The following is a 21,009-nucleotide window of genomic DNA, read 5'->3' as shown; positions in this document are numbered from 1 at the left end:
GTAGGGAAATATCAATTCGAAATCAAAATATTATTTGTTCAAAAAGAAAAAAATATTTCACAAAAAAAAAAAAAAAAAAATCAGAAAATGTGAAAATCTGGTAGAGAACAAAACTACTCAGATGAAAAAATATTGATGTAAAAGTCTAAAAACATTTTAAATAGTGTTTCAAAGGGTTAAACATGTAACCTATGGGCCGACCAACACGTAATTGGAGATGTATTAGTTATTGATATACTTAATAAAGCCTTTTCATTTAAGCTAGTAAATAAATGCAACCATGTGAGAACTACATGCACATGGGTGTGGATCATCGGGTCGACAGTAACTAGGTCGACCACTATTGGTTGACAGTGACTAGGCCGACACGGAAAAAGTTCAACATGAGTTTTTTAAATATATTTTGTGGAGTTTTCTCCGTAAAGTAACCAGGAACCCCAATTAGTGCACGGTGTTCCCTTGCATGGCGAGCAAACTTTGGGCAAGGTGCTGCGCTCGGTGCAGGTTACTATTCCCAATCGTAAAGTATGAAAAAGTAAAAAATAAATAAATATGAAAAACGCATATCTTTTCATGTGTCGACCTTTGCCACATCAACAGTGACCATGTTGACCTAATGACCATGTCAGCCTAATGCATGTCGACCAAAAGTGGTCGAACTAAAGACCGGATACCCATGCACACACCGGCAAGATCATCCCTGTGCTCAGCAGCAGCACACAGCGCCCCCCTGTGGTACCAATAAAAAAGTACATTTGGGGAGAATAGATGTTTTGTTGTTAGAAAATGGACTACACATCGATCTCAGACTTTACATAAATAACCTAGATTACACCCCAGAGTAAGACACTGCTAGAATTTATATTCATGTAGCATGAAACGTTTACAGACCACACAAACTGAAAATAAGATTTTACTTACCGATAAATCTATTTCTCGTAGTCCGTAGTGGATGCTGGGACTCCGTCAGGACCATGGGGAATAGCGGCTCCGCAGGAGACAGGGCACAAAATTTAAAAGTTTGACCACTAGGTGGTGTGTACTGGCTCCTCCCCCTATGACCCTCCTCCAAGCCTCAGTTAGGATACTGTGCCCGGACGAGCGTACACAATAAGGAAGGATTTTGAATCCCGGGTAAGACCCAAACCAGCCACACCAATCACACCGTACAACTTGTGATCTGAACCCAGTTAACAGTATGATAACGTAGGAGCCTCTGAAAAGATGGCTCACAACAATAAACAACCCGATTTTTTTGTAACAATAACTATGTACAAGTATTGCAGACAATCCGCACTTGGGATGGGCGCCCAGCATCCACTACGGACTACGAGAAATAGATTTATCGGTAAGTAAAATCTTATTTTCTCTGACGTCCTAGTGGATGCTGGGACTCCGTCAGGACCATGGGGATTATACCAAAGCTCCCAAACGGGCGGGAGAGTGCGGATGACTCTGCAGCACCGAATGAGAGAACTCCAGGTCCTCCTTAGCCAGGGTATCAAATTTGTAGAATTTTACAAACGTGTTCTCCCCTGACCACGTAGCTGCTCGGCAGAGTTGTAATGCCGAGACCCCTCGGGCAGCCGCCCAAGATGAGCCCACCTTCCTTGTGGAGTGGGCCTTGACAGATTTAGGTTGTGGCAAGCCTGCCACAGAATGTGCCAGTTGAATTGTGCTACAAATCCAACGAGCAATCGTCTGCTTAGAAGCAGGAGCACCCAGCTTGTTGGGTGCATATAGTATAAACAGCGAGTCAGATTTTCTGACTCCAGCCGTCCTTGAAATATATATTTTCAATGCTCTGACAACGTCCAGCAACTTGGAATCCTCCAAATCGCTAGTAGCCGCAGGCACCACAATAGGCTGGTTCAGGTGAAACGCTGATACCACCTTAGGCAGAAAATGAGGACGCGTCCTCAATTCTGCCCTGTCCGAATGGAAAATCAGATATGGGCCTTTATATGATAAAGCTGCCAATTCTGACACTCTCCTGGCTGAAGCCAGAGCCAGTAGCATGGTTACTTTCCATGTAAGATATTTCAAATCTACCGATTTGAGTGGCTCAAACCAATGGGATTTGAGAAAATCCAAAACTACATTGAGATCCCACGGTGCCACTGGGGGCACAACCGGGGGCTGTATATGTAGTACTCCTTTTACAAAAGTCTGAACTTCAGGAACTGAAGCCAATTCTTTCTGGAAGAATATCGACAGGGCCGAAATTTGAACCTTAATGGACCCTAATTTGAGGCCCATAGATAATCCTGTTTGCAGGAAATGTAGGAATCGACCCAGTTGAAATTCCTCTGTCGGGGCCTTCCTGGCCTCACACCATGCAACATATTTTCTCCAAATGCGGTGATAATGTTGTGCAGTCACCTCCTTCCTGGCTTTGACCAGGGTAGGGATGACCTCTTCCGGAATGCCTTTTTCCCTTAGGATCCGGCGTTCAACCGCCATGCCGTCAAACGCAGCCGCGGTAAGTCTTGGAATAGACATGGTCCCTGCTGAAGCAGGTCCCTTCTTAGAGGTAGAGGCCACGGATCTTCCGTGAGCATCTCCTGAAGTTCCGGGTACCAAGTCCTTCTTGGCCAGTCCGGAGCCACGAGTATCGTTCTTACTCCCCTTTGCCGTATAATTCTCAGTACCTTGGGTATGAGAGGCAGAGGAGGGAACACATACACTGACTGGTACACCCATGGTGTTACCAGAGCGTCCACAGCTATTGCCTGAGGGTCTCTTGACCTGGCGCAATACCTGTCCAGTTTTTTGTTGAGGCGGGACGCCATCATGTCCACCATTGGTCTTTCCCAATGGACCACAATCATGTGGAAGACTTCTGGATGAAGTCCCCACTCTCCCGGGTGAAGATCGTGTCTGCTGAGGAAGTCTGCTTACCAGTTGTCCACTCCCGGAATGAACACTGCTGACAGTGCTATCACATGATTTTCCGCCCAGCGAAGAATCCTTGCAGCTTCTGCCATTGCCCTCCTGCTTCTTGTGCCGCCCTGTCTGTTTACGTGGGCGACTGCCGTGATGTTGTCCGACTGGATCAACACCGGCTGACCCTGAAGCAGAGGTTTTGCCAGGCTTAGAGCATTGTAGATTGCTCTTAGCTCCAGTATATTTATGTGAAGAGACGTTTCCAGGCTTGACCACACGCCCTGGAAGTTTCTTCCTCGTGTGACCGCTCCCCAGCCTCTCAGGCTGGCATCCGTGGTCACTAGGACCCAGTTCTGTATGCCGAATCTGCGGCCCTCTAACAGATGAGTACTCTGCAACCACCATAGCAGAGAGACCCTTGTCCTTGTCGACAATTTTATCCGCTGATGCATCTGCAGATGCGATCCGGACCATTTGTCTAGCAGATCCCACTGAAAAATTCGTGCATGGAATCTGCCGAATGGAATCGCTTCGTAAGAAGCCACCATTTTTCCCAGGACTCTTGTGCATTGATGCACAGACACTGTCCCTGGTTTTAGGAGGTTCCTGACTAGTTCGGATAACTCCCTGGCTTTCTCCTCCGGAAGAAATACCTTTTTCTGAACAGTGTCCAGAATCATCCCTAGGAGCAGCAGACGTGTCGTCGGGATCAGTTGGGATTTTGGAAAATTCAGAATCCACCCGTGCTGTTGGAGCACTACTTGAGTTAGTGCTACTCCGACCTCCAGCTGTTCTCTGGATCTTGCCCTTATCAGGAGATCGTCCAAGTAAGGGATAATTAATACGCCTTCTCTTCGAAGAAGAATCATCATTTCGGCCATTACCTTGGTAAAGACCCTGGGTGCCGTGGACAATCCAAACGGCAGCGTCTGAAACTGATAATGACAGTTTTGTACCACGAACCTGAGGTACCCTTGGTGTGAAGGGCAAATTGGGACATGAAGGTAAGCATCCTTGATGTCCAAGGACACCATAAAATCCCCCTCTTCCAGATTCGCTATCACTGCTCTGAGTGACTCCATCTTGAACTTGAATTTTTGTATGTACAGGTTCAGAGATTTCAGATTTAGAATAGGTCTTACCGAGCCGTCCGGCTTCGGTACCACAAATAGCGTGGAGTAATACCCCTTTCCCTGTTGTAGAAGGGGTACCTTGACTATCACCTGCTGAGAATACAGCTTGTGAATGGCTTCCAATACCGTCGCCCTGTCGGAGGGAGACGTTGGCAAAGCAGACTTTAGGAACCGGCGAGGGGGAGACTTCTCGAATTCCAACCTGTAACCCTGAGATACTACCTGCAGGATCCAGGGGTCCACCTGCGAGTGAGCCCACTGTGCGCTGAAATTCTTGAGGCGACCCCCCACCGCCCCTGAGTCCGCTTGTAAGGTCCCAGCGTCATGCTGAGGCCTTTTCAGAAGCCGGGGAGGACTTCTGCTCCTGGGAAGGGGCTGCTTGGTGCAGTCTCTTACCCTTTCCTTTGCCTCGGGGCAAATATGAATGTCCTTTTGCTCGCTTGTTCTTATAGGAACGAAAGGACTGCGGCTGAAAAGACTGCGGCTTTTTCTGTTGGGAGGGGACTTGAGGTAAAAAGGTGGACTTCCCGGCTGTTGCCGTGGCTACCAAATCCGATAGACCGACCCCAAATAATTCCTCTCCTTTATACGGCAATACTTCCATATGCCGTTTGGAATCCGCATCGCCTGACCACTGTCGTGTCCATAGACTTCTTCTGGCAGATATGGACATCGCACTTACTCTTGATGCCAGAGTGCAGATATCCCTCTGTGCATCTCGCATATAAAGGAATGCATCCTTTAATTGCTCTATAGTCAATAAAATACTGTCCCTATCCAGGGTATCAATATTTTCAGTCAGGGAATCCGACCAAGCCACCCCAGCACTGCACATCCAGGCTGAGGCGATTGCTGGTCGCAGTATAACACCAGTATGTGTGTATATACTTTTTAGAGTATTTTCCAGCCTCCTATCAGCTGGATCCTTGAGGGCGGCCGTATCAGGAGACGGTAACGCCACTTGTTTGGATAAACGTGTGAGCGCCATGTCCACCCTAGGGGGTGTTTCCCAGCGCGCCCTAACCTCTGGCGGGAAAGGGTATAATGCCAATAACTTCTTTGAAATTAGCAGTTTTTTATCAGGGGTAACCCACGCTTCATCACACACGTCATTCAATTCCTCTGATTCAGGAAAAACTACAGGTAGTTTTTTCAGACCCCACATAATACCCCTTTTTGTGGTACTTGCAGTATCAGAGATATGCAAAGCCTCCTTCATTGCCGTGATCATATAACGTGTGGCCCTACTGGAAAATACGTTTGTTTCTTCACCGTCGACACTGGATTCAGTGTCAGTGTCTGTGTCGACCGACTGAGGTAAAGGGCGTTTTACAGCCCCTGACGGTGTCTGAGACGCCTGGACAGGTACTAACTGGTTTGCCGGCTGTCTCATGTTGTCAACCGACTTTTGTAGCGTGCTGACACTATCCCGTAATTCCATAAACAAAGCCATCCATTCTGGTGTCGACTCCCTAGGGGGTGACATCACCATTACAGGCAATTGCTCCGCCTCCACGCCAACATCGTCCTCATACATGTCGACACACACGTACCGACACACAGCAGACACACAGGGAATGCTCTGATAGAAGACAGGACCCCACTAGCCCTTTGGGGAGACAGAGGGAGAGTTTGCCAGCACACACCCAAGCGCTATAAATATATATAGGAACAACCTTAATAAGTGTGTTCCCTTTATAGCAGCTCAAATATTATAAATATCGCCAATAAGTGCCCCCCCTCTCTGTTTTTACCCTGTTTCTGTAGTGCAGTGCAGGGGAGAGTCCTGGGAGCCTTCCTCGCAGCGGAGCTGGGCAGGAAAATGGCGCTGTGTGCTGAGGAGAATAGGCCCCGCCCCCTTTTCGGCGGGCTTCTTCTCCCGGTTTTTTTGGAACCTGGCAGGGGTTAAATACATCCATATAGCCCCAGGGGCTATATGTGATATATTTTAGCCAGAATAGGTATATTACATTGCTGCCCAGGGCGCCCCCCCCAGCGCCCTGCACCCTCAGTGACCGCTGGTGTGAAGTGTGCGGAGAGCAATGGCGCACAGCTGCAGTGCTGTGCGCTACCTCATGAAGACTGAGACGTCTTCTGCCGCCGGTTTCTGGACCTCTTCTCTATTCGGCATCTGCAAGGGGGTCGGCGGCGCGGCTCCGGTGACCCATCCAGGCTGTACCTGTGATCGTCCCTCTGGAGCTAGTGTCCAGTAGCCTAAGAAGCAAATCCATCCTGCACGCAGGTGAGTTCACTTCTTCTCCCCTAAGTCCCTCGTTGCAGTGAGCCTGTTGCCAGCAGGACTCACTGAAAATAAAAAACCTAACAAACTTTTTCTAAGCAGCTCTTTAGGAGAGCCACCTAGATTGCACCCTGCTCGGACGGGCACAAAAACCTAACTGAGGCTTGGAGGAGGGTCATAGGGGGAGGAGCCAGTACACACCACCTAGTGGTCAAACTTTTAAATTTTGTGCCCTGTCTCCTGCGGAGCCGCTATTCCCCATGGTCCTGACGGAGTCCCAGCATCCACTAGGACGTCAGAGAAAAGTAAATTGAAAATGGGAAATCATTCAACAAACTTTCACTTTATAGCAGATGAAGAAACACTACTTCAGTGATCAAGGATTATTTTTACTTGGACCCTTTTAACCAGGCAGCGATCTTGCAACCAGGAAACAGGGCGTCATAAGGCGACACAGCGAATCATAGAGGTGAGACCTATTTCCACTCACAACGTGCTGCCTGCAGTACACGGACAGCTGAATCAATGAGCTGGGGTAAGGGAATGGAGTCATGAAAGGCCGACGGAGAATATATATCACCTTAGAACGTCATAGCTTCCTGGTGATAAAATCGAAGCCAGACACTGGGCCTAATTCTGAGTTGATCGCAGCATCAAATTTGTTAGCAGTTGGGCAAAACCATGTGCACTGCAGTGGGGCAGATGTACCATGTGCAGAGAGAGATAGATTAGGGTGTGGCGTGTTCAAACTGAAATCTAAATTGCAGTGTACAAATAAAGCAGCCAGTATTTACCCTGCACAGAAACAAAATAACCCACCCAAATCTAACTCTCTCTGCAAATGTTATATCTGCCCCCCCTGCAGTGCACTTGGTTTTGCCCAACTTGTTGCTGCGATCAACTCAGAAATACCCCCACTGTGCTTACAGCAAAGACAAAGGGAAATCAATCTCTGAACTACAGAGAATTCCCCCTTGTAAAGGTGCTACAGGGACTCAGACAGTTCTGGCTCTGTGTTAATTAACAAAACCATTCTTCTTACCTTTGATGATCTGCACTGGTTCATCAGATCTATATACTGGTTCCTTCCTATACCAAGAAGTCTTAGACCTTTAAAAAAGAAAAGAAAAAAAAAGGGGAATTCTATTAACACCGATTGTCGCCATTATTGGGGATTTTGTTTCACCTGCCCAGAGGCAGGAAAAACAAAGGGGGAATTCAAATGTTTGAAAAGTCGGTTGGGTGTCTGTCTATTAGAAAGGAAAAAAACAGACTCACAACTGACTTTTCAAACAATTGAATAGCCCCCAAAATCTGTGTGTGTGTGTGTGTGTGTGTGGGGGGGGGAGTGAGGGGGGTAAAAATACTCCCACTCCGACATTGGGACCACCATTGTTGGTATGTCGCTATGAGTCATATGTCTGCTGGGATTGCGACAACCGGATTTTAATATTGAACCCATTTAAATTTATACGTGCAGCACCATATAAAATATGTGAATATGTGGATTAAACATTCCAACGACAATTTACAGGCAGGACTTCACCAGAGCAGGGCGCTGTACTCACAATCAGCGGCAGTAAAATTCGGCAGGGAATCATAGCTCTTTTCACTATTCATTATATCCTGAAAACAAAGAAAAAACAAATCTGTTGCATTGTGAGACAATGGATTCAACGGAGATCACAACTATCGCAATCATTTTACACAACTGGGTGCATGTGGAAAAGCAAGAGATGAACTGAGCATAAAGAGAAAATCCCACAGCCAAACAAGTCGTTAGATTGCTAAAAGCAGCACAGACTATTTCAGATCAGCCACATCTGGTGTAGGAGAGCACGAAGAAAGTAGGCCAAGCACCTAGTAGTGGCTATGGAGGGTGTAGCAAGACAGGGGGCTGCATGACTAGTTTAAACAATCACTTAAAGGGGTATATTCAATAAGAGTCGGGTCCATTCCGACATGCAGTTGTCGGAATGGACCCGACAACCCCTATTCAAAAGAGCGGCCAAATCAGACTGTCAGATTTGGCCGCTCCCGTTGTCCTGTCCTGCTGCTGTCAGCGGCGCCGGGAGGAGGTGATGTCTGCGGCGCCGGGAGGTGGTGATGTCTGCGGCGCCGGGAGGTGGTGATGTCTGCGGCGCCGGGGCGAAGGAGAGATGTCTGCGGTGCTGGGGGGAGGTGGAAGGGGTGAGAGAGAGCAGCGGAGGAGACGGAGCGAACGGGGGAGGAGACAGGGGAGCAGCGGCTGCAGCAGCGGAGGCTCACGGCAGCGTCCACCCGGCTCCAGCAAGCGGAACGTCGCTTGCTGGAGCCGGGTGGACGCTGCCGCTGGGTTCCTGCTGTCCCCGCTGCTCCCCCGTCTCCTGCTCTCAGCTCCCTCATCTCAATCCAACTTTTTTTAAAGTCGGATTGAGATTGTCAGAGATGGGGCTAAAACCTGTCGGGTTTGGCCCCGCTTCCGTCAATGCACGCTGAAGCCGCCGATCAGCGTGCATTCCGACAAGTCGGGTTTCCCAACATGTCGGAATAAATGGGGCCGTAATGAATAGGTCGGAACCCCCTCCGACCTAAAAATGTCGGAAACTGCCGTCTTTCCGACAAGACGGCAGCTTCCGACAGTTATTGAATATACCCCAAAGCCTCAGTATTCGTCTTGGTCTACTGACCACCTTACCTCCATTATTCCTATATAGTAGGAGAAGGGGGTTATCCGTAGTCCCTTCACCATGATATCAGACAGGTGGTAGGGATAAAGCATGAGGTGCTCCCTACTGTACTTCAGAAGCTCCTCATAGTATTTCCGCTCATCTTTCTTCACATGTTTCACTGCAAGCACACACAGGAAATACACCATTAGCTACTGTTCCTTAGTATTAAAGGGGATCTACAACTTACACAGAATTAAATGACACTCCGTTTAGTATTTGACAAAGTTACTTTTGACAACATTAAAAGGTTTTACATTCTCATTGAAGCTTTTACATTGTATAATGTACAAAAATACGGCAATTTTAACTGTTATCACATAGCTGGGGGAAAAAAAGGAGGCCAAAAAGATTCAGGAAGCACGGGTGGAGTAGTGGTTAGCGTTACTGCTTCATAGCACAGAGGTTATGAGACCAATCCCGTCCAGGGCACTATCTGTGTTTACTCTGTGGGGCTAATTCAGACCTGATCGCTGCCAGGCGTTTTTGCACAGTGGGCGATCAGGTCTGAACTGCGCATGCACCGCAATGCACAGGTGCGATGGTCCGCAGCGCCAGGGAGCACCGGGATGGTGCAAAAAATCCGAACGCACCAGCGATCGCAAGAAGATTGACAGGAAGAGGGCGTTTGTGGGTGGCAACTGGCCGTTTTCAGGTAGTGTTCGGAAAAACGCAGGAAGGACCCAGCGTTTTGTGGGAAAATTTGTGACGTCCGCTCCGGCCCCGATCATTGCTGCAGCTGTGCAGAGACTGCACAAACTTGTTTGTGCAGCTCTCCTGCACATGCGATTGCACCCCTGCACAGCGAATTTCCCCTCCCCCTGTAGGCAGCGACTACCTGATCCCAGGGATGCAAAAAACGCACTCTTTCGATCACGTCTGAATTACCCCCTGCATGCGTTCCCTATGTTTGCATCCCCCCAAACACATACTGGTAAGGTGATTTGGCTCCGGACAGCAAAAATAATAAAATTACGCTAGTGTACTGTATATGTGGTAGGGAATATAGATTGCAAGCTCCACGGGTGAAGGGACTGATGTGAATGACTAAACAGTCTCTATAAAGCGGTGCGGAATATGCGAGTGCTATATAAACACAGTTGAACAAACTTTGAAAATAGGATTTTAATACCTACCGGTAAATCCTTTTCTCTTAGTCCGTAGAGGATGCTGGGGTCACTTCAAGAACCATGGGTTATAGACGGGATCTGCAGGAGACCTGGGCACTTTAAGACTTTTAAATGGTGTGACCTGGCTCCTCCCTCTATGCCCCTCCTCCAGACTCCAGTTTAAGGAACTGTGCCCAGGGAGACGGACATTGAGGAAAGAATTTATTGTTAAACCACGGTGAGCATCTTACCAGCTCACACCTCAAGCATGCCGCAGAACGTGGCATTCAACAGAACACAAGCCAACGGCATGAAGAATTTGCACCAATATGCTGACAAAAAACGTAACACAACCTGTGTGTAACCACAACCAATAACTGCAGATACAGTACGCACTGGGAAGGGTGCCCAGCATCCTCTACGGACTAAGAGAAAAGGATTTACCGGTAGGTATTGAAATCCTATTTTCTCATACGTCCTAGAGGATGCTGGGGTCACTTCAAGAACCATGGGGTTATACCAAAGCTCTAGAATGGGCGGGAGAGTGCGGACGACTCTGCAGTACCGAATGACCAAATGTGAGGTCAACCTCGGCCAAGGTATTAAAGCTATAAAACATAGCCCAATGTTTTGCTAAATAGCTGCTCGGCAAAGTTGCAATGTCGAGACTCCCCGGTCAACCGCCCCGGACGAGCCCACCTTTCTAGTAGAATGGGCCTTCACCTATTTCGGTAACGCCAATCCTGCCGTGAGATGAGCATGCTGAATCGTACCACAGATTCAGCGCGCAACGGTCTGCTTGGAAGCAGGACACCCAATCTTGCTGGGAGCAAACAGGACAAACAGAGGCTCTGTCCCTAAACTGAGCCGTCCTGGCGCCATAAATTTTCTAAAACTCTGACCACATGCAGAGACTTCGATTCAGCGAAGGCGTCCATAGCCACAGGCACCACCATAGGTTGGTATATGTGGAAAGAAGAAATCACCTTCGGTAGAAATTATTGACGAGTTTCCAACTCTGCTCTATCTTCATGGAAGATCAAATAAGGTCTCTTGTGTGGCCAGACCGCTAACTCAGACACTCGCCTTATGTGCCAAGGCCAACCTGACGACCACTTTACCAGTGAGGAGTTTACCTCCGCCTTACGTAAAGGTTCAAACCAATGTGATTGAAGGAACTGCAACACCCCATTAAGATCCCCTGGTGCCCCTGGGGCACAAATGGAGGTTGGATGTGCAACACTCCCTTCACGGCAGTCTGAACTTCTGATTCTGAAAGAAAAACCGATAAGGCCGATTTTGATTGCTGAAAACTCTACGTAGGTGTCTTCTTGGATTCACACCAAGAAACTTATTTTCTCCAAAACGGTAGTAATGTTTAGACGTTCCCCCTTTTCTAATCCGAATAAGTGTGGGAACTACTTCCGTGGGAATACCCTTACGGACTAAGATCTGGCGCTCAACCGCCATGTCGCGTAGCCGTGGTGAGTCCTAATACACGCATGGCCCCTGCCGCCACAGGTCCTCGCGCAAAGGAAAAGGCCAGAGATCTCCTATGAGTAATTCCTGAGATCTGGATACCAAGCTCTCCTTGGCCAGTCTGGGACCATGAGGCTCGCCCGAATTTCCTTTTTATGAACCCAGAAATTTTGGAACGAGAGAAAACGTAGGGAATACATATACCGACTGAAAATACCCACGGTGTCACCAGCGCCTTCACTGTTCCTGTTTGAGGGTCCCTTGACCTGGAACTCTGAAACTTCTTGTTGAGACAAGATGGCATCATTCCTACTTGAGGAAATCCCAACGACCGGTCTTCGAAGACTACTTGGAAGAGGTCTCCCCTCTCCTGAGATCATCTGCAGAGGAAGTCTGCTTCCCAGTCGTCCACTCCTGGAACGAACATTACTGACAAAAACGCTTGTATGTTTTTCTGCCCCGCGGAAAATCCTTGTGGCCTCTGCCATTGCTGTTCTGTTTTTCGTTGTAGAAAATAGTTGTAAACGGCCCTTAACTCTAGACCGTTAATGTGGTGATCAGTTTCCTAACTTGACCATCTTCCTTGGAAGTTTTCCTCTTGAGTGACTGCCCCCCAGCCTCGGAGGCTCGCATCCGTGGTCAGTAGGATCCAATCCTGGATCCCGACCCTGCGCCCCTCTAGGAGGTGAGAACTGTGCAGCCACCACAGGAGTGAGATTCCGGTCTTGTAGGTGGGAACCGGACCCCTTGTCCAACAGGTCCCTCTGGAACACCCTGTCATGGAACCTGCCAAATTGAGTGGCCTCGTAGGCCGCAACCATCTTTTCCAGAAACCGAATGTATTGATGAAATGACACTCTTACTGGTCTCGGAATTTGTTTGACCAGACTCTGGATCTCCAGAGGCTTTTCCACTGGAAGAACAAAACTCCTTGTAGTTCTGTGTCTAGTATTATTCCCAAAACAGACATCCGCGTCGTTAGGACCAACAGTGATTCTGGCAAGTTCAGGAGCTAACCCTGTTGTTGAAGAACAGTCAGGGAGAGTGCAACATTTTGCACCAACTGGTTCCTTGAACTCGCCGTTATCAGGGGACCGTCCCAGTACGGGTAACTGTGACTCCTTACTATCGACGGAGAAGCATCATTACCACCATCACCCTGGTGAAAATCCCTGGAGCCGTGGACAGACCCACGGCAACGTCTGAAATCGGTAATGACACCCCTGAATTGCAAACCTCAGGCAAGCCTAACGCGGAGGTTCTTTAAGTCTACTGAGACTATGGGGAAAAAAAATAATAATACATTTATTTTTTTTAGATTGGAGATCACTGCCCTGAGAGATGCCATCTTGGATTTGAATTTCTTTAAGTAGAAAATGAGGGATTTCAGATTTAGAATTGGTCTGACCGAGCCGTCTGGTTTCTGAACCACGAAGAGGCTTGAATAAAAACTTCTCCCTGTTGTGACAGGGGAAAACCAGGTCAATGACCTGATCCTAATACAACCTTAGTATTGTGTCACATACTACCTCCCCGTCCGGAGGAGAATCTCTAATTTGAAAAATTGGTGAGGGGAAACGTCTGGAAACTACAGTATGTACCCTTGGGACACTATTCGTAAAACCCACGGGTCAAGGTCCATTCCAGGACTGACTGAAGAGTTTTGGTTTTTTTTGGACGTGGCCCCACCGGTGTGGACTCCCGCAAGAGAGTCCCAGCGTCATGCGGTGGATGTGGCAGAACAGAGGATGATGTCTGCTCCTGTGATCTTGAAGAGATTGCGGACCTCTTCCCTTTTCTCCCTCCTCTATCTGCAAAGAAAAGGGAATCTGTATCTATTGGGCCGAGATGACTGCATCAGACAATGATGCGTCATCATCCGTTGTGAGGGAACATAGGGCAAGAAGGTAAGACTTACCAGCGTCAGCTGTCGAGATCAAATTAACTAGGCCATCACCACACCAGGCTTCACCTTCATAGGGCAGAGACTATTTCTTCTCAGAGTCAGCATTACATTGGTGAATCCACAAAGCCCTCCTAACCGAGACCGCCATGGAATTGGCCTGTGAACCCAATAGTCCTATATCCCTTGCAGTCGCACGAAGGTATGCTGCAGTGTTCTTGATATGACCCAAGGTAAGGATGGTATCTATATTGGATGACAAGACATCCGACTAATTTTTGAATACTACTACTCCCCCACGCGCATGTAATGGCAGGTCTATCCAACGTACGCGCGAACACAACCAGAAAATAACGTATCGTCCTGCATACGATCCGCTGGATTTGTGACAGGACCCCATGCAGAACAGGGGGTGACTCCCACTTTATTCTGTCCGCGGCGGGAAAAGAATAAACAATCGGAATACACTTGAGGATTTGAAACCATCTTGTCAGGGCTGACCTAGACTTTCTCACACAGAGCGCTCAGCACATGAGAAGGAGGAATGTTACCTCAGCTTTCATTATAAATTTAAATATATCTATCTATATCTATATATATCCATATATAGACCCTTTTGTCAGTAACAGCAGGGTCCTCAGTGACGTTAATACATCCTTAATGTGCACATGTACTGAATGCTCTTTTTTTTTTTCTGTGGAACTAATCAGGAAACATTATGGTCGACCTAGGAAACGGTATCCGTGACGATATCAGGGAGTAATAACTTGGCAAAATAATCTTTTTTGCGACATCCAGGGGTCTGAGGGAAATATAGCCATGAACCCGACATCTTCCATAGGGTATCCGTTCAGATGGTCGACCATGTTATGGTCGACAGTCATTAGGTCGACCACTATAGGTCGACATTGACATGGTCGACATGGACACATGGTCGGCACATGAAAATTGTCGACACATGAAAGGTCTTTTGGGGAACTTTTCCATACTTTACGATCCACGTGGACTACGATTGGAACGGTAATCTGTGCAGAGCGAAGCGAAGGCACCATGCCCGAAGCATGGCGAGCGAAGCGAGCCATGCGAGGGGACGCGGTGCACTAATTGGGGTTCCCAGTCACTTTACGCAAAAAACTACACCAAAAAAAGTTAAAAAACTCATGTCGACCTTTTCATGTGTCGACCATTTTCATGCGTCGACCAAGTGTACATGTTGACCATGTCAGTGTAGACCAGGGGTGGCCAGACTTTTGGAGTCGGTGATCTACTGTGAAAGCTAAAAAGCTTTTGTGATCTACCTAGGAGGAATAATAGCGCGCGCCGCAGGCGCGCGCGCAAAAAAAGGGGCGTGGCATAACAAAAAGTGGGCGTGCTATAACTAAAAATGGGCGTGGTATAACAAAAAAAAAGGGACGTAGCCTTGCTGCGCAGAGTGTAATGACTACCTCACGCAAAATAACACATTGGCCCCCACAGGTAAAAACCTCAAACACATATGCCCCCAGTGCCAGATACACATGCCCCCACAGTGCCAGATATGCCCCCACAGTGCCAGATACACATGCCCCCACAGTGCCATGTGCCCACAGTGCCAGATATGCCCCCACAGTGCCATGTGCCCGCAGAGCCAGATATGCCCAGTGCCACATATGACCCCACAGTGCCAGATATGCCCCCACACTGCCAGATACAGATATGCCCCCACAGTGCCATGTGCCCACAGAGCCAGATATGCCCAGTGCCACATATGACCCCACAGTGCCAGATACAGATATGCCCCCACAGCGCCAGATTACAGATATGCCCCCACAGTGCCATGTGCCCGCAGTGCCAGATATTCCCCCAGTGCCACACATGACCCCACAGTGCCAGACATGCCCCCACAGTGTCATGTGCCCGCAGAGACAGATATGCCCCCAGTGCCACACACGACCCCACAGTGCCAGACATGCCCCCACAGTGCCAGATATGCCCCCAGTGCCAGATATGCCCCCACAGTGCCATGTGCCCGCAGAGCCAGATATTCCCCCAGTGCCACACATGACCCCACAGTGCCAGACATGCCCCTACAGTACCAGATATGCCCCCACAGTGCCATGTGCCCGCAGAGCCAGATATGCCCCCAGTGCCACACATGACCCCACAGTGCCAGACATGCCCCACAGTGCCAGATATGCCCCCAGTGCCAGATATGCCCCCACAGTGCCATGTGCCCGCAGAGCCAGATATTCCCCCAGTGCCACACATGACCCCACAGTGCCAGACATGCCCCCACAGTGCCATGTGCCCGCAGAGCCAGATATGCCCCCAGTGCCACACATGACCCCACAGTGCCAGACATGCCCCACAGTGCCAGATATGCCCCCAGTGCCAGATATGCCCCCACAGTGCCATGTGCCCGCAGAGCCAGATATTCCCCCAGTGCCACACATGACCCCACAGTGCCAGACATGCCCCCACAGTGCCATGTGCCCGCAGAGCCAGATATGCCCCCAGTGCCACACATGACCCCACAGTGCCAGACATGCCCCACAGTGCCAGATATGCCCCCAGTGCCATATATGCCCCCACAGTGCCATGTGCCCGCAGAGCCAGATATTCCCCCAGTGCCACACATGACCCCACAGTGCCACACATGCCCCCACAGTGCCATGTGCCCGCAGAGCCGGATATGCCCCCAGTGCCAAACATGACCCCACAGTGCCAGACATGCCCCACAGTGCCAGATATGCCCCACAGTGCCAGATATGCCCCCACAGTGCCATGTGCCCGCAGAGACAGATATTCCCCCAGTGCCACACATGACCCCACAGTGCCAGACATGCCCCCACAGTGCCATGTGCCCACAGAGCCAGATATGCCCCCAGTGCCACACATGACCCCGCAGTGCCAGACATGCCCCAGTGCCAGATATGCCCCCAGTGCCAGATATGCCCCCACAGTGCTATGTGCCCGCAGAGCCAGATATTCCCCCAGTGCCACACATGACCCCACAGTGCCAGACATGCCCCACAGTGCCAGATATGCCCCCAGTGCCAGATATGCCCCCACAGTGCCATGTGCCCGCAGAGCCAGATATGCCCCCAGTGCCACACATGACCCCACAGTGCCAGACATGCCCCACAGTGCCAGATATGCCCCAACAGTACCAGATATGCCCCCACAGTGCCATGTGTCTGCAGAGCCAGATATTCCCCCAGTGCCAGACATGTATAGATTATAGAACAGCTCACCGTTGGTGTGTGGTGAGCGCAGCGCGCGCCTCTCCTGCCTGCTGCTCCCGTTCTGCCTCCTCAGTCTGACGGCAGCGTGTATGGCTCAAATCAGGTGCCGGTCCGCGAGCTCTCATTGGCTAACGAACCGGCACCTGATTTGAGCTATACACTCGGCCGTCAGACTGTGAGGAGACAGAGCGGGAGCGGAGGGCAGGAGAGGCGCGGCTTCGGGTGGCTGGGCGGCGTATCGCGATCGACTGGTCGCATGTCCGCGATCGACCAGTCGATCGCGATCGACTGTTTGGCCACCACTGGTGTAGACCAATAGTGGTCGACCTAATGACTGTCTACCATAACATGGTCTACCATTCATACCGGAACCCTTCCATAGATATTTCTACGTCTGTGTCTGGGGCACAGATTTTTGTAACCTTATTCTATATATACACTGCTCAAAAAAATAAAGGGAACACTTAAACAACACAATGTAACTCCAAGTCAATCACACTTCTGTGAAATCAAACTGTCCACTTAGGAAGCAACACTGACTGACAATCAATTTCACATGCTGTTGTGCAAATGGAACAGACAACAGGTGGAAATTATAGGCAATTAGCAAGACACCCCCAATAAAGGAGTTGTTCTGCAGGTGGTGACCACAGACCACTTCTCAGCTCCTATGCTTTCTGGCTGATGTTTTGGTCACTTTTGAAAGCTGGTGGTGCTTTCACTCTAGTGGTAGCATGAGACGGAGTCTACAACCCACACAAGTGGCTCAGGTAGTGCAGCTCATCCAGGATGGCACATCAATGCGAGCTGTGGCAAGAAGGTTTGCTGTGTCTGTCACCGTAGTGTCCAGAGCATGGAGGTGCTACCAGGAGACAGGCCAGTACATCAGGAAACGTGGAGGTTGCCGTAGGAGGGCAACAACCCAGCAGCAGGACCGCTACCTCCGCCTTTGTGCAAGGAGGAACAGGAGGAGCCCTGCAAAACGACCTCCAGCAAGCCACAAATGTGCATGTGTCTACTCAAACGATCAGAAACAGACTCCATGAGGGTGGTATGAGGGCCCGACGTCCACAGGTGGGGGTTGTGCTTACAGCCCAACACCGTGCAGGACGTTTGGCATTTGCCAGAGAACACCAAGATTGGCAAATTCGCCACTGGCGCCCTGTGCTCTTGACAGATGAAAGCAGGTTCTCACTAAGCACACGTGACAGAGTCTGGAGACACCAAGGAGAACATTCTGCTGCCTGCAACATCCTCCAGCATGACCGGTTTGGCAGTGGGTCAGTAATGGTGTGGGGTGGCATTTCTTTGGGGGGCCGCACAGCCCTCCATGTGCTCGCCAGAGGTAGCCTGACTGCCATTAGGTACCGAGATGAGATCCTCAGACCCCTTGTGAGACCATATGCTGGTGCGGTTGGCCCTGGGTTCCTCCTAATGCAAGACATTGCTAGACCACATGTGGCTGGAGTGTGTCAGCAGTTCCTGCAAGACGAAGGCATTGATGCTATGGACTGGCCCGCCCGTTCCCCAGACCTGAATCCAATTGAGCACATCTGGGACATCATGTCTCGCTCCATCCACCAATGCACGACAGACTGTCCAGGAGTTGGCGGATGCTTTAGTCCAGGTCTGGGAGGAGATCCCTCAGGAGACCATCCGCCACCACATCAGGAGCATGCTTAGGCATTGTAGGGAGGTCATTCAGGCACGTGGAGGCCACACACACTACTGAGCCTCATTTTGACTTGTTTTAAGGACATTACATCAAAGTTGGATCAGCCTGTAGTGTGTTTTTCCACTTTAATTTTGAGTGTGACTCCAAATCCAGACCTCCATGGGTTAATAAATTTGATTTCCAATGATAATTTTTGTGTGATTTTGTTGTCAGCACATTCAACTATGTAAAGTACAAAGTATTTAATAACAATGTTTCATTCATTCAGATCTAGGATGTGTTGTTTAAGTGTTCCCTTTATTTTTTTGAGATGTATGTATGTATGTATGTATGTATGTATGTATGTATGTATGTATGTATGTATGTATGTATGTATGGTACCAGGGAGGGAGACTACCTGGGAAGATCAGGTACTGTAATGATGACAGACGATTTTCAATGAATATTCACCAAATAACAGCACCAGTATAGAATCACGTAGTTTGGTAGTTTTACTATCACAGATTATTAATATTCGGTTACACTGATCCCTCTGATGTACTTATACACAGCCTCATGCGCCTGTTTATTTATTTATTTATATATATATATATATATATATATATATATATATATATAGAAAAACAGCTTTGTCCCATACAGCGGCACTCGGAGACTGGTTCAGAAAGTGCAATAAAGTGCTTTTAATTCATCAAAATAACAGGTTGCAATACCAACGTTTCGGGGTGACAACCACCCCTTTGTCAAGGTGAGCAAACGAGAAGTGAGTGTAAAACAAAATAACATACCTTTATGGTGTGTGAAAAGCCCGTCGGCGGGAAGCTACGTGCAGGCAAAGTACCTTGTTCGCGTCCAGCTACTGTGACGTGTATGTGACGCCTGGGATCATGTGATCGTGCTGCCCGGCGCTACTCCCTGGCGTTGTCATGGTTGCCTCCAGTAAACGGAAGTGTAGACGTCTTCTCATCGTGGCCATGGCAACCAGAGACGTCCGTGTGTTCGCGTCCTGAGCGGAATCACTGAACCCCTGCTGTGTGAGGTGTATAGCTGGAAAGAAACACCGTGGAAAAATAAACAAAGTAATAGAGTGATAATAAAATCGAGCACCACTAAACTTACATGGTCCAATATGCTGGATGATGTGCTTATGAGTGTATGTGCCAAGAGTGTAACTGAAAACAGAGAATGTGTCTCACTGTAATAAACGGGATATGGAGAGAAGAACACAGGGGAAAAGTGTGAAAGGTCATGTCTGGATATGTGTGCATGTCAATAAGATGTATGTTTCTGCGCCTTGTGAACAATTATGTTATATGTTAAGTATACAATATCAACTAACTAAAATAAACAGTATAAATTATTACGTTGATCGTCACAAAGCAATAGTCCTCTCGCATAGTTTTCAATGTACCCTATATGCTGAATAATGCATTCTATATCGTGGGACTATATGTGTGTGCCCATTGTGCAACAAGTTCATCAAAAGACACTCCATTGTATCATGTCGTTGAGGCCAGCCGGTCTGGTTGTGTTGAGATTAAATTGCCAACGAGCTTCCAGTTTCAATAGGGCACCAGCTCTATCTCCGCCTCGGATATTTTTTGGAATGTGATCAATGATTTGAAAATCCAGTTCGTTTAGGGAATGTCCCCTCTCCGCGTAGTGTCTCGCTACGGGTTGTTCAGATTTTTTCTGACTAAGTGCCACCTTCACTGCAGACCTGTGCATAGCAAAGCGTTCTCTCGCTGTGCGTACTGTCTTGCCCACATATTGTAATTTGCATGGGCAGGTTATTAAATACACTATGTGGGTGGTGGTGCATGTCAGAACGTGCCGGATGGAATAGATACGACCCGTGGTATGGATGTGAATGATCCTCCAATGGTCATATATTTGCATGTTTCACATCCCAGGCATTTGTAGCATCCGGGGGTCTTAGTCAAAAATGTGCTGGGTGGCAAGGCTTTGAAATTTGTGATGTCGGCATGTACTACAAAGTCTCTGATGGTTTTACCCTTGGTGTAACATGCCATAGGCCGTTTGTTCTGTAGAGACGTAAGTTTCTGGTCTGTGGTGATGATAGGCCATAAGGCTGTTAACGCCCTGGGTATCACTGGACTGGTGGTGTTATACTTGGAGACGAATGGTATGATTTGATTGGACTTCTTTTCTCTCGACTGTAAGAGATCATCTCTTTTGCTAGTGACCACCTGATGCTCCAGCGCTTGTAGTGTCCTACGTTGGTAACCTCTACATACAAAACGTTCCGTGACATCTGAAAGTGCTTTATTTAGTGCAGAGGGGTTGCTGGTAATCCTAGCTGCCCGGATGTATTGTGATTTAGGTAATCCTTTTTTCAACGCCACCGGGTGGTGACTGTTGTATCTAAGTAGCGTGTTTTTGTCAGTGGGTTTGTGGTAAATGTCCGTCTGTAACCCATCACTAGTGATTGACACATTAACATCCAGATAGTTCAATTGGTAGGCATCACTCTGCGCTGTCACTCTGATAGGTGATGTCCTATTATTAATGATCCAGTTCATTAATAATAGGACATCACCTATCAGAGTGACAGCGCAGAGTGATGCCTACCAATTGAACTATCTGGATGTTAATGTGTCAATCACTAGTGATGGGTTACAGACGGACATTT

At 48.6% G+C, this 21,009-nt stretch overlaps 1 protein-coding gene across 1 annotated transcript in view; it reads right to left on the bottom strand.

The window, feature by feature from the left end:
• Nucleotides 1-21,009, bottom strand: part of FAM91A1 (family with sequence similarity 91 member A1) — an 82,702-nt gene that overhangs the window by 38,040 nt on the left and 23,653 nt on the right. The window contains exons 3-5 of the mRNA XM_063924399.1: nt 8,936-9,087; nt 7,827-7,884; nt 7,301-7,368 (exon numbers count right to left, since the gene is read on the bottom strand). Coding sequence (XP_063780469.1) covers nt 7,301-7,368; nt 7,827-7,884; nt 8,936-9,087 — 278 coding nt within the window. The remainder of the gene's footprint in view (nt 1-7,300; nt 7,369-7,826; nt 7,885-8,935; nt 9,088-21,009) is intronic.

This window comes from Pseudophryne corroboree, chromosome 5 (assembly GCF_028390025.1).
Source record: "Pseudophryne corroboree isolate aPseCor3 chromosome 5, aPseCor3.hap2, whole genome shotgun sequence".
Taxonomy (NCBI): Eukaryota; Metazoa; Chordata; class Amphibia; order Anura; family Myobatrachidae; genus Pseudophryne; species Pseudophryne corroboree.
This window is presented reverse-complemented; position numbering and strand designations above follow the sequence as displayed.